Source organism: Callorhinus ursinus, unplaced genomic scaffold (assembly GCF_003265705.2).
Source record: "Callorhinus ursinus isolate GAN/ISIS: 27379988/994484 unplaced genomic scaffold, GSC_fseal_2.0 scaffold16, whole genome shotgun sequence".
Classification (NCBI taxonomy): Eukaryota; Metazoa; Chordata; class Mammalia; order Carnivora; family Otariidae; genus Callorhinus; species Callorhinus ursinus.
Genome location: NW_027397078.1, coordinates 29243220 through 29256573, shown reverse-complemented (window position 1 = coordinate 29256573; position 13354 = coordinate 29243220). Strand labels below are relative to the sequence as shown.

At 40.5% G+C, this 13354-nt stretch overlaps 1 protein-coding gene across 2 annotated transcripts in view; it reads left to right on the top strand.

Moving 5' to 3' along the window:
• Positions 1 to 13354, top strand: part of CDKL5 (cyclin dependent kinase like 5) — a 144010-nt gene that overhangs the window by 104088 nt on the left and 26568 nt on the right. For both annotated transcript variants that reach the window (XM_073902026.1, XM_025857662.2), the window contains exons 12-15: positions 2407 to 2508; positions 2797 to 2902; positions 5822 to 5945; positions 13220 to 13319. In XM_073902026.1, the coding sequence (XP_073758127.1) occupies positions 2407 to 2508; positions 2797 to 2902; positions 5822 to 5945; positions 13220 to 13319 (432 nt within the window). The remainder of the gene's footprint in view (positions 1 to 2406; positions 2509 to 2796; positions 2903 to 5821; positions 5946 to 13219; positions 13320 to 13354) is intronic.

Below are 13354 nucleotides of genomic sequence, written 5' to 3'. Positions count from 1 at the left end.
TCTCCTGAGGAAGATGAAAAAGGTATGACCCCTGTCCTCTTGGAGTGCATGTTGGGGCCCACTTGCCAGGGATCGATCAGTCATGGCCATACCGTGAGGCTGTCGTGCCCACGCCGTGCTAGAGGCAAGTGTGCCGTAGACAGAGAGGCATGGCCCAGTCCAGGCAGGGGTTGTGGAAATTCCCTGGGGAGGTGGTGTCTGAGAAGAGATTTCTGGGGCTTAACTAGGGGGAGAAAGTGGAGTTGACCTTAAGAAAGGCTGGAAAGGAGGGCAGAAAAGAGGAGGAGGCTAATAGAGACAATAAACAGCATGGTGTGCTGTGGGGATTGCAACTCGTTCCTCGTTGCCGAAGTGAAAAATGCAAGATTTGAGGTCGCTTTTGGAGTAAGTCAAGCATGAGGGGAAGGGAGTATGTTCCAGCCTTAGTGCTGGTGGGAAAACAGAAGTAGTGGGTCTTAAAGACTCCTCAGAAGTACAAAGAGCAGGATATGTGAATTGAAAGATTGAAGACAGGAAAAAGGAAGCCTTCAGGCTTCTTTCTTAGGAACTCCTTTTCAGAGTAGGAGAAAGGACTTTTGAAGTTACCTAATTCAATCCCTTCATTTCGTAGATGAGTGTGCTAAGGATCTAAGAAGTTAGGTGGGTTGCCCAAGTTTTACCCAACTAGTCCAAGGCGGAGCTGGGATCATGAGACAGTGTCTAGGTCCCTAGGCCAGCATTCTTGGCACTGTATCATGCTGACCTGTTGAGGCTGAAGTGACCCTAGGCCCCTAAGCAGAGCTGTCCTTTATGAGGTTGGAAAGACTGGTGCCCAGGTAAGAGGAGAAAGGAGTGGGAGATGCATACTTGCAGATGGAGGAGATGGCACATGGCGGGACATGCCATGATTAGAGTCAGAACAGTGGCTGGAAGAGTCCCTCTAGAGAAGAGAGAACCTCTAGGGCCTAGAAAGATCTCTAGAGCCTGTCAGCTGCCCATAGACATTAGGTGGAGATCAAAACCAGGTAAAGCGTGCTAGCATGCAGTGTAGTGTAAATATTGGAGATGTAAGAAAAATAAAACGCTGGAACTTGGAGAAAAGACAAATGGACTGGTTCTCAGAGTTCTAGAAAAAAGACTGTGAACATCGTGGAGATTAAATCTAACTATAAATGGTTACTGTGGGCTAAGCACAGACCCAACTGTTACAGAATTTTAAGTCCAGTTCGGGAGGTACAGTTCCAAGCTGCAAGATAGTACAAGTTTAAAGGCACAAAGATGACATTGACTAAGGCCATGAGTAAATGATGAGAATCACTCTCCTACAGAATATTCTGGCCACCTTCAAGAGGAAGGGGACTGAACTAGCACTGTCACTTAAGAGTTAGGTTAGATATAAATCATTGTTTTCTAAAAGGCTTTTCTAGAGTGCTTTGTGAAGTATACAGGTGCTAAAATTCAAATGAGATCTTATCACAAGTTAGGAAGAAGAAAGGCTACCTAGGATGATTTCCTGCCCAGAATATTCTTTCATAGTACATCTGGGGAGTGAGGGAGACAAAGACAGAATCCTATTTAAAGTTTAAATAAAATGTTTTTGCTATATCACGTAAGGCTCAAGATATGACTCTCTGCAGATATGCAATGCAGCTAAGTCCTCCTAATGGCTTGGTAATTTTGTTCCTTAATCTTGTTTTCCTCAAGGGTAGAAGATGCCACTTTTCCCCTCAGTAAACACCATTGTGGACCAAGGCTGCTCTTAGCTTGTGTTTCACTTCCTTGAGAGAAATAGGCAGTGTATCCTGAGATGTGTGCTGTCCTGATCATGGTTTAGAAAGTACAATGAAACACAAGTACTGTCATCCTAGACAAGATTAAGAAAACTTTAAGTACATAAAATTACAGTAGTTAGGGAATTTTAAGACAAATGATTAAGAGTACTGATTCTCTTCCATGATCTATCCAAAGAACATTTGATTTCATCTGAATCTGCCATTTAAGTTCTTAGTGAAAAATAATTTTGGATCTGCATAGTTCTTTTTGGAAAAATCTGCTAAAGAAATTTTGGATTAACTGATAGAATCTAATTAGAGTGCTGCACAGAACCATGACTATCTAGATATTAGGAAGATAATTTTCTTTGTTTTTAATAATTAATTGAACTATTTTTAGCGTAATTCTTTCCCTGCTTGCCTTAACTTTAATGAGAATTTCACTTTCCATCTGTGTGACATTTATTTGAATTATTTTACATTCATCAGATGATTCACTCTTTTATGGGACAATTTGTGTTTTAGCCAACTAACATTTTTTTTATTTTAGCTGGTGAAGGTACTAATTATGCCAAATAAAGCCCATGGTGATTTAGGTGATTTTCATCCCTAGGAACAGGACACTCTTATAAATCCTTTTAAATTTGACTTCCAGCCTGGAGAACAGCTCCCTCCAGAGATGACTGTGGCTCGATCTTCCGTTAAAGAATCTTCCAGAGAAGGCACCTCTTCATTCCATGCAAGGCAGAAGTCTGAGGTCTGAATTCTCTACAAGTTGCTAACTTTTACGATAAAACTTGTCTGTAAAGAGTAGTCATGTGACATCATTACAGCCTATCTTTTAAAATTTCTTCATACCTAATCTCCCGCAAATAACTTAAACTGGTTTATGAAGTTAAGTAGTTTTCCTCATGCCATAATTCTGAGTTTTCTCTTTAAAAGATCCTGGAGTAAATTCTAGATCAGTTACACACTATTCTAAGTTAATAGGCCACATCATCATCGCTCTATTGTTAACTTTTTATAAACCTCTTTCTTGTGTCAGGGTGGAGCATATCATGACCCCCACTCTGATGACGGCACCGCCCCCAAAGAAAATAGACACCTGTACAATGACCCTGTTCCGAGGAGAGTTGGCAGTTTCTACCGAGGTGAGCCCAACCCTGAGCACCCACCCGGGTCCTCTCTCTCTTCCCCTTCCCTGCACCTCCAGCCCATGCCCTCCACTACACTTCACTGCCTTGACTTCAGGTCAGCGCCATTCTTGTCTGTGCTGTCGCCTTCCAACACTTCTCTCTGCTTTGGGTCCTGCTGTCTTAGTTCAGGCCCTCGTGGCTTCTGACTTGGGTTCTTGGAGTAGCCTCCCAGCTGATCTCCCTATTTCCCAAGGTTGCCATCAAACCAGTCCCTGGAATGATCCATTTGCAGCTGTGTCCTGGCCATCTCACTCATTCATTCAATTAAGTTCCTAAGGTATTTATTGATGTCACCTGTGTGCCGGGTGCTGGTCTAGCTTAGAACATGTCAGTGAACAAGACAGCCAGAGGTCTCCACCTTCACGGAGCTCACATTCTTTCGAGGAATGAACTACACTAAATGTAAGAATTATGTAGAGCAGTAAAAGATAGTAAATGCTATGAGGCAAAAACAGAGCAAGGCAACCCATTGCCTGCCCCCAGTCCTTACTGTCTCTCACGTGCTGGTAGTCCTCCGGTGGTTTCCCATTGACAACACAACAAAATCTGGATTCCCTAAGATGACTTTCCAGATATTCCATGCCCTGGCCCTTGCTGTCCTCTCCAGGTGCTGCTCCTCCCTCCTGAAACACACTCCTCCCCCTGCTTGGATAGCTTGTTTCTGTCCCATTTAAGGTTCTACTTTGAAGTCCTCTGCAGTACGATGTCTTCCCTCTCCACCTAAAGTGAAATGTTTTCTTCTTCGTTCTACCCATGGTTCGTTGTCTAGCCCTCTAACATGACACAGACTACATGGTATTGATTCTTTGTCTGCATTTCTCTCTCACACGGTTGCAAGGCCCTTGATCGTATGTTCCTCTTTTACCTTCACTGACTAGCGCACTGCCTGACAGTTTCATAAATATTTGTTGATTGAATGAAAGAAAATCTTCAAGTATACTTGCACAGCCTTAAAAATGTACTTCGATGGTTAACTGACAACTAAAACAGAGGCTTTGGAGGCTGCATGGATTTAGGAGATGTTGACAGAGAAAGGCATCCCCTTTGAAGAGCTATGTAGCAATAGAGTGAGAACCCCTCCAGAGCTCTAGCCCCTGGTAGGGAGACTAACAGCAAGCCCACCAGGGTAGAGGCAAGGTCCTGGGTGTTTCAGAGACTCAGCTTCTTAAAGCCTGTAAGAGTCATCATGACCTTCTACCTCACCCATATCATTTGGCTTTTCACTATTCTTTTGATTTGGGGGGACAGCTGGAAAGGGACAGGAATTGGGGGAGAACATGGACAGCTGCTTGGTCGTCTTAACTAGGAACCTGAGCTAAATAAATGTATAGAAGTATTATTTAGGACTAAATATGAATTGATTTAGGCTACTTGTTCCCTCCCAGCCCCATTTGAAAAAAACATAGGGCATTGAATATGCCTTTTAATGCATTTGGTTTTTTCTCATGCTCTGCTCACTTTAAAATCTTAAGGGACTAAAATTTTAATTCAGATTAAAGTTAGCTAAAATATTGTTGTGTTATATGAGCAAATGCCCTTTTTTCTGTCACTGTGAGTTTTACTTCTAAAATGGATCATACCTATATTATTCCTATAGATGTCTGGAGTATATACTTTAATATAAAATGATAACAAAGTTTTGATTAATTAGGAAAGACAGTTTTATTTTGATCGCAAGTGAATTGAATTGGTTCTTGTCAGCAAAGCCCCTCATTTGTCTTCCTCATAATAGACTTCAGGGTTCAGCAGGTAGAGCATTTTTATTTTAGAAAGGCCAGAAATAGAAGGAAGAGATTTAACCAGGTGAAACATCTGGAGACATCTGTCATTTCAGTGACTCTTCTAAATCTAACTGGATGAAGATTTAGTGGTATCATTGCAATGACAGATGTTTCCAGAATACTTCCTGTTTTTAGTCCTACTCGTCAAGAGGCAAGTGAAATGGTGTCATTTACCTTGATATTCAGCCTGTATATTCCTTTTGTGATGAAATTTGCCATATATTTTGATTTATGATCGAGCTTATAAAGTGACAGGGGCGCCTGAGTGGCGTAGTCGGTTAAGCCCCTGCCTTCGGCTCAGGTCATGATCTCGGGGTCCTGGGATCGAGTCCCACATCGGGCTCATTGCTTAGTGGGGAGCCTGCTTCTCCCTCTCCCTCCACCTGCCATTCCCCTGCTTATGGTCTCTCTCTGTCAAATAAATAAAATCTTAAAAAAAAAAAGAAGAAAGTGACAGAAAAAGATAGTAACAGCCCCCACCCCACCCCAACAAAGGGCAAGAAGGTATTTACCCACATATGTTGTGGTTTGCCTTTCTGTTCTTTCCTGGACTGAGAACTTAGAGAAAAATAGTATTTTTTGCAAATAACTGAATTTCTTTGGAATGTAGTTTAAAAAATACAAAATTGACTCTGCCTCCCAAGTGTAAGGCTTAAAGCACAGTTAGTATATTCTAGCACACATTATTAAGAGTCACTTCAGTCTGAGAATAGATTTTGCATAGTTGAGTCTCTGATGTCAGAAAGCTTCAGTTTCAGAGAATGCCAAAACAGTGAAGGGGGGCTATCCCATTCATACTTTTAAATGTTCTACAATGTTCTTCATTTAATCAGCTGACAGGTCAATTTGTGTTTTGAATATATATTGCCTGATGTTAACTGACCCTTGCAAATTCATGTTATAATCAGTGGGGGGCGGGAGAATGTTCCCTGGAATGCCTCCACTCTCAGAAAACACAAAAGTTATATAAAGGGCAGAGGAGCGTTTTGATTTACTTGTTTGTTTTATTTGTGTGAGAGAAAATGCAGTAGAATCAGGTAAGAACTGCTTCAGCCAAAAAAGTACATCGGTGACTGACTTTTTCTTTATTCAGTGCCATCTCCTCGTCCAGACAATTCTTTCCATGAAAATAATGTATCAACCAGAGTTTCTTCCCTACCATCAGAGAGCAGTTCTGGAACCAACCACTCAAAAAGACAACCAGCATTCGATCCATGGTGAGTATTTTGATTTGTTTTTACTCTCCTCTTTTCTAATTGTAGATTCGAGATTTCAAAGAATTCTGGATACACTTTTTAGCTTGCTTGCTTTCTCAAGCGAGATTGTTGATAAGGAAACTGATTTGTCATTATTTGTAATGGTTTATTTCAAGTTCAGCATTTGTATTAAATATCATGTAAAAGAAGAAAAAATCTGCTGGGTCACTAAATGCCTCATATCGCACATATCTTCCATTGCATTCTTCTGATAGGAATGCAGTCTTTCACTGTCTCTTTTGTTATTGTATCACAGAGCAGACACTTTATTTAGCACTTTGTGTGCGCTGGCTCACTTGGTTCTCACGGTCAGCCTTTGGGGTGGGGGCAGCTCCCATTCCACAGATGAGGAAGCCTCAGCCTCCAAAAGGGAGAGCACTTGCCTGGCGCTGGGCAGCCCTTAGCAGGGAGAGGGGAGCCAGGATCTAGCCCTACATGGGGTCTGACTCCAAAGCTTATGTTTTTCACCTCTGTGCCACCTGACTTGCATTCAGGGTGAAAGGAAAGAAATGGAGGGACACCCTTTATGCTACCACAAAAAAACGTACTGGTAGTCAGAGGCTAAAATGATGTGCCAGCTTTGCTTATCCTTTTATCTTCTTTGCGTCATATGTATTAAAAATTTAAGGAGAGTTATATCAAGTATTAAGTCTCATCAGCAGATCTGCCTAGGGAGTAAGGACCTTTTTAAAAAAAATAATAACATAGACTTGATACTCTCAGCTGCTCAAAGAGACTGCCCAGAATCTAGATGTGAGGGATGGTTATGTGTACTTTGTGAAACTACTAAGTTCTCTACTTGGAATAAAATGGTACGTCACCGTAACATTGCGAATTTAAGAATACGGCCATTCTGTCAGATTCCAACTCTGGTGTTTATTGCTGGAAGTCACAGAAAGGTCTTAGGTTAGTCAGTAAGTACTCTTGACCCTGTGTGGTTGTGCATCTTTCACCCTTTTGGCAGGATTGAATCAAGGTTTTAGTGCTTTTGTGCCCTATGGTAAAAATAACTTCATTATTTTTAAAACAGTAGTAAAGACAATGTTTTTAAAGATATAAATATTTTCCTAAGCACAGTTTACATCCATTGCCTTATTTATTAAATGAGAGTTTTAACATTAGTAACTAAGAGGTTGGACTCTGGAAATAGGACATCTTGATTAATGTCACCTTCTGTCTGTGTGACTTTAACCTCTGCCCCTCAGTTTCCTCATCTGTAAAAACAGGCCTAAGAATACTACCTCCCTCACAGGATTAATGTGATCGTTAAATGAGGGAAAACATCAAAAGTACCCAGAGCAGTGCCTGGCACACTGTGACTTGTTACTGTTAGCTGCGGCAATTTTTACCATGGATGATGTCTTCTGACTTCAGTATGACTTGTCACGTGTCTCCCCTCCACTTCCTTTGCTGAGAAACTTTGCTGCATTCTTTTTCCATGTGACTATAGACCAGCTCTCCTATACATTAACCTGGGAGCACAGGTACAACGTGTAGTTACCGGCTTTGACAGTTTTTAGGTGAGACTTTGATAAGCCATGCGAATAGTGTCTCAATTGTGAGACTAAGGAAGTATAGAAGAAATTGTTTTTCCTATTGGACATTGCATAATGGAGTGGTGATGGTTTAAAAGAGAATCAATTACAGATTAACATAGTTCCATCAAAATTAGGTAGGTCAGATCAAAACTAAATCCAGATGCGGGATAGGTAGTATTAACAACATATTGTTTTTGTCTTTTCAACAGGCAGTTTGAGTAGAGCTTGTTTAGACCAGGTATATGTAGAAACCTGAAAACAGTTGTTTGTTTTTTGTTGTTTTTTTTTTTTTTTTAAAGAATTAGAGGCATAATTGGGATGTTGAACTTTAGACTTTAGACAAGCCGTCGTCGAGTCATCCCTACTCTGATATTGCTGTGATGAAGCTTGAGAGGGTTTCAGAATTACCAGTTGGAATTGCAGTAGCCTTTTGTTCCCACTGCCCCTCATGTTAATGCTGCTATGATACTTCTCCTTTGAGCATCACATCTAACTTAGTCTAAGTCATTCATTGAGCTTGACTTATCTTGATTTTTTTTTCTTGAGCAAGAGATCTCATTGGTTCACCGTATTGTGTATATTCGAGAGAAATGCAGCTTGATAATGTACAAAAACGTGAACAAGTCTTGCTGTGGTAACATAGTGAGTCGCTCTTCCTAAATTATCACTTGACTAAGGGCAGTCTGTTTCTCCTTGATAGTGGTGCTTCCCATTTCTTTTGGGATGAGAATATTTGTACAGTGTACATATTTCTTGGAATGGAAAGATCGACTTACTAAATCATATTTAATAGATAAAGATATTGTAGTATAATATCCAGAGTGGTTATTCTGGCCATCTCAGCTCTCCAGAATCCAGTTAAGAACTGGGAGATAAGCCAGAATATCTCAGAACAAAAAACAGAGTTAATGCAGTCAGATTCATCTTTACTAATGGGAAAACACCTCCACCCTCCCTAAAAGCCTGTTTACTCTTTTTTTTTTTTTTTTTTAGATTTTATTTAATTATTCTAGAGAGAGAGAGAGTGCATGTGCACAAGCAGGGAGACGGGTGGGGAGGAGATGGAGAGAGAATCTCTAGCAGACTCTACGCTGAGTGCGGAGCCCAAAATGGCGCTCCATCTCATGACCCTGAGGTCATGACCTAAGCCAAAATCAAGATTTGGATGCTCAACTGACTGAACCACCCCTAAGCCTGTTTACTCTTATGCACAGTTTTAGCAGTTGGCACTGAGGTTGTCAGGCAAGAAGTAATCCCAGGTAACAATACAGTGTGAAGAGGGAGAAAGATCCGAAATAATAGCCAGGGAGAGGAGAGGGGTATTTTTTGCCTTTTCTCAGGCTCCCAGTAGGAATATAATTTCTGGCCCTCATGGTTTCATATGTAGAATAGATATCCATGAAGCATATAGATTTCTAAAACAGGCTATTCTTACTTTCCTTAAAAAGGCAAAGTATATAAAATACGTTTGTAGGAATCCCAGTAATTAAGTTAAGTGAAGGATTGCTGTCACTGCTTGCACAGCCCCAGGCTTTTTCTTCTGGTTAAGTTATGAATATATTGGCATCCATTATTGCTTGCCACCATAACTCACAAAATTGTTTGCTGATTGCTTTCTTCTCAGACATCAGCTGACTAGTTTAGTCCCATGGCCAGGGGAGGGGGGTAGCAGGGAAAGTGTCACACTACTGTACTGAAGCACCAGGATCTGACCTTCTGTCGAACCTGTGGGTATCCCACCTTGAGTCTGTGAGCAGCTTGAGGTCACACTCCTTGTTTTATTTTTCTCTCTAGCCCCAACACCTCTAACACCAGGCCCACCACATACACAGTATTCCATAAATGTTGGTTGACTTCCATTCAGTCAACTTTAATTCCTTCCTTTTTTAGGGAAGTCTTGAATTCTCTCTTTCCTCTTGACCCTTTATAAAACAGCTGTTATAGTAGAGGATGTCAGAGTAGGGGGAGGTCCCCACCCCAACCCCAGCTGCTAGCTGGTGGTCCTTCTCAAAGGTCCTGTACCCGAGATGGATGTGATCACCCATTTGCCCTTCTCTTGTGCTGCTCCTCTTGGACCCATCTGTTGCCTATACCAGGTAGAATCATAGGGTCCAGAATTCACAAATGAGATAAATTATGGTGTAGTACTGGTTGTATCTCTGTCTTTATTCTTTTGTACAACACACAGCTTTTCAGGTGCCTGTGTTCCAGCCGGCTTTTCTCCATCTCTGCCTCTCTCTGAGTCTATCTTCCAGGCTTTCTCCCTCTGTTTCTCTAACTCTCTGTGTGTGTATGTTTCCATGTAGCCTCTCCCTCTCTTTGTCCTTTCTCTATCTCCTTCTCTCTTTCTATCCCACTTGTGCTCTTTTTCTGACTTCCTTTTTGTGTCTTTTGTGATACATGCACACTCACGCTTCACTCATAGCTTTCATCTTTCTAGTTCAAGGGTAATTTATTTCCCTTTTTGTTTTGGTCTCTGGGATCTTTCCCTGCCTGAATCTTGGCCCCATTACCTTCGTTCAGTCTCAGTCTGAAGATGTTTTCCTCATCATTCCTCCTTTCCCTGGGCTCTGGTTTACCCAGTGTCTCTGAAAAGACCCTGCAGAGGTCTCTGATTTATCTTCCCTGCATTTTGTGCTCACAAGGGACTGCAAACCCTGGGCTTTTTGTCCTCCTGCTGTTTCTCATTCATTACCGTTCTCACCGGTCCCCCTCACTTTCATCTTACTGGATAGAGACTTCTTCCCATCCCAGATCTGTTCCTCCTAGGATTAGTGTCTCAAGACTTCTCTTGCTCTCACACCAGCATTAGTAGTCTTACAGTAATGTCCATTCCCATCCTGAGCTTGTAGTCATGATGAACGTGTCCCCCTTAAACATTTCCTGGATTGGCAGAGAGCACTTTTACTACTGACCCTCGGCAGACCTTGGAGATTTTGTTAGACTTACGTTCTGATTGGTTAAAAAAAAAAAAAAAAATTCTACCTGTTAATCTGAATACTTTGCTGTGCTTCTAGGTTAGGTGCAGACCCCATTATGGAAAGACATAGGCTATATCATAAGCAAATAGTTCTTTAACTTCTGTAAGTTATAAGACATTAAAAATAGTATTGCTGGTTGGTCTAGATGCTATGTGAGGTTCCTTTCAATTCTGAGAGTTGTGCTTTTGTGATTCCAGGAAACTACATTGTTTTACTATGTTCCTTAGAACCGAACTTTTCACTATTCCATTCTTACCTATTCCATCATATCTGAAGTTTTCTAGCTTTCAGAATTGTAAATGTATCATTCTGAGTTCCAATGTTAGTTATTTTTATTGGTTGTGTTGTATTATAAAACTTTCACTTCAGAGCTTGGAACTCTCAATAATGTTTAAAATTGCAGGTCCTAATGAGTTTCAGGAACGCTTTGGGCCTACAGTCCCAAGGTTTTACTTCCTTGGTATTCCCATTAACTTTTAGGCTAGACACTTAAGAAGAAATGATCGTTGCTCCTTCACAGAGTCATGTTTTCCTGTTTTTTAAATCTGTCTGTCTCTCTTTTTCAATCTCTTCCCTTGTTGTCTTAGATCTTGAGTTTTTGGGTTTTCAAATAAGTTTTCTGTGGTTTCTACAACCTTTTTATTATGTCTGTAGCACATGTTTAATGTTGAAACTAAAAAGAAGAAATAATAAATCACCAATAATCTTACTACCCAGAGATGATAGCTCTTAAGATTTTATTTTATTTTATTTCTGCCTTTAAAAAGATGTGTGTGTGTGTGTGTGTGTGTGTGTGTGTGTGTACACATATATGCCTTTTTATTTTAAGGATTTACTTATTTGAGGGAGAGAGAGCACAAGCAGGAGGGGCAGAGGCAGAAGGAGAGAGAATCCCAAGCAGACTCCTTGCGGAGCATGGAGCCTGACACAGGGCTCGATCCCATGACCTGAGATCATGACCTGAGCCAAAACCAAAAGTCGGATGCTCAACCAACTGCACTGCATAGGCACCCCATCCCATCCCATCCTTTTTTTTTTTTTTTAAGTACAGTTAGGCTTATATTATGTAGCAAGTTTTGAATCTTGTGGTTTTTCACTTAGTATTATATTTTAAATATTCTTTTAGATTACTGAAAATTCTTTGAAGATATGATTTATTTTTGATAGCTTTGTGGTGTTTTCTATCATGTGGCTCTGTAACAGTTTATATAGATGTTTACTGCCTCCACACAGATTTAATCAAGAATACCACTTTGCGGGGCGCCTGAGTGGCTCAGTCGTTAAGTGTCTGCCTTCGGCTCAGGTCATGATCCCAGGGTCCTGGGATCGAGCCCCGCATCGGGCTCCCTGCTCCACAGGAGGCCTGCTTCTCCCTCTCCCACTCCCCCTGCTTGTGTTCCTTCTCTCGCTGTGTCTCTCTCTGTCAAATAAATAAAATCTTAAAAAAAAATGCCACTTTGTTCATATTTTCTTAGATATTATAGTAACTTCATCACCATTATGTGTTCTAAAATCACCAATATGAATGAACTCTTACCTTTAATGTTTTACTCTTGATTTTAAGGAATAGCTAATAGAAGGAATTCAGACATTTGAGAAAATGGTTTTGCACAGTCATATATTAAAATTTAAAATAGAACCCATGGAATGTGTCTTTTTGAAGAATACCACCAGTTGAGTTGCTTTTTAAAGACTGTAAATTAAATTAAGTAATACAGGGCCTTTGTTAACATACAAGTCAGCAACTTATTAGGGCCAAGGTGTTCTGTTTGCTGTCCATTAATACCTCCTATTTGTGTTAAAATACCTGGTGGAGGGGCGCCTGGGTGGCTCAGTTGGTTAAGCGACTGCCTTCGGCTCAGGTCATGATCCCGGAATCCTGGGATTGAGTCCCAAATCGGGCTCCTGGCTCAGCGGGGAGCCTGCTTCTCCCTCTGACCCTCTCCCCTCTCATGCTGTTTCTCTCTCTCTCCCTCTCAAATAAATAAATAAATAAATAAAATCTTAAAAAAAAAAAAAAACCTGGTGGAGTCAGTGTGGTATGAAGCTTAATGTCAGTATTTTCAGTTAAAAGTTTTTTTCCACGAGTACTTTGTATTAAAGCATTCATCTTGTCCACGTTTTTTCTTACCTGATCTATTTTTCAGTTTAGTTTCAATAAATAGATGTTAGGTTTTTATAAAGGAATTTTCCAGTTTGAGGCAATTTTTACTTTTATTTACAACACTTCTGTAGCACCATTGTTTGTTTGTTTGTTTGTTTTTATGTTCAGTATCTTGGCAAACCACTAATAATGAACTTCTTGAGCTGGTTTTAGAAAGGTAAATAGAAAAACGAAGATATTGAAAATGTTTCAGCTATTTCCCTTGGAGGGTTATGAAAAAGGCATCCATCCTTTAAACTATGTGCTTTTCAGACTCTCCAATTCTGAGGTTTTCAACAGCATGAAAATGGTCCTGCAGCACAGTTACCAGATCATTTGTAATAATGCTCAAATTGCCAGTTCAAGTGCGCCTGTGCCAAAGGCTAATCATTAACCATGGTTGATTAGATTCAGTTCCTCCTGTGCTTCTTAGAGGCTCTTTACCTATGTGCTTGATTTTTCATGGCTGTTTGAATCTGGTTTCTTGCATTTTTGAGATTTCATTGTATTTGTCATAGAATGACAGGAGAAAGATTGAAAGATCAATATGATAAAAAACGTCTTCCCATTTAGGAAAAGTCCTGAAAACATTAGTCATTCCGAACAACTCAAGGAAAAGGAGAAACAAGGTTTTTTCAGGTCAATGAAAAAGAAAAAGAAGAAATCTCAAACAGTAAGTAGATGGCTACTTTCTATATACAGTGGCAT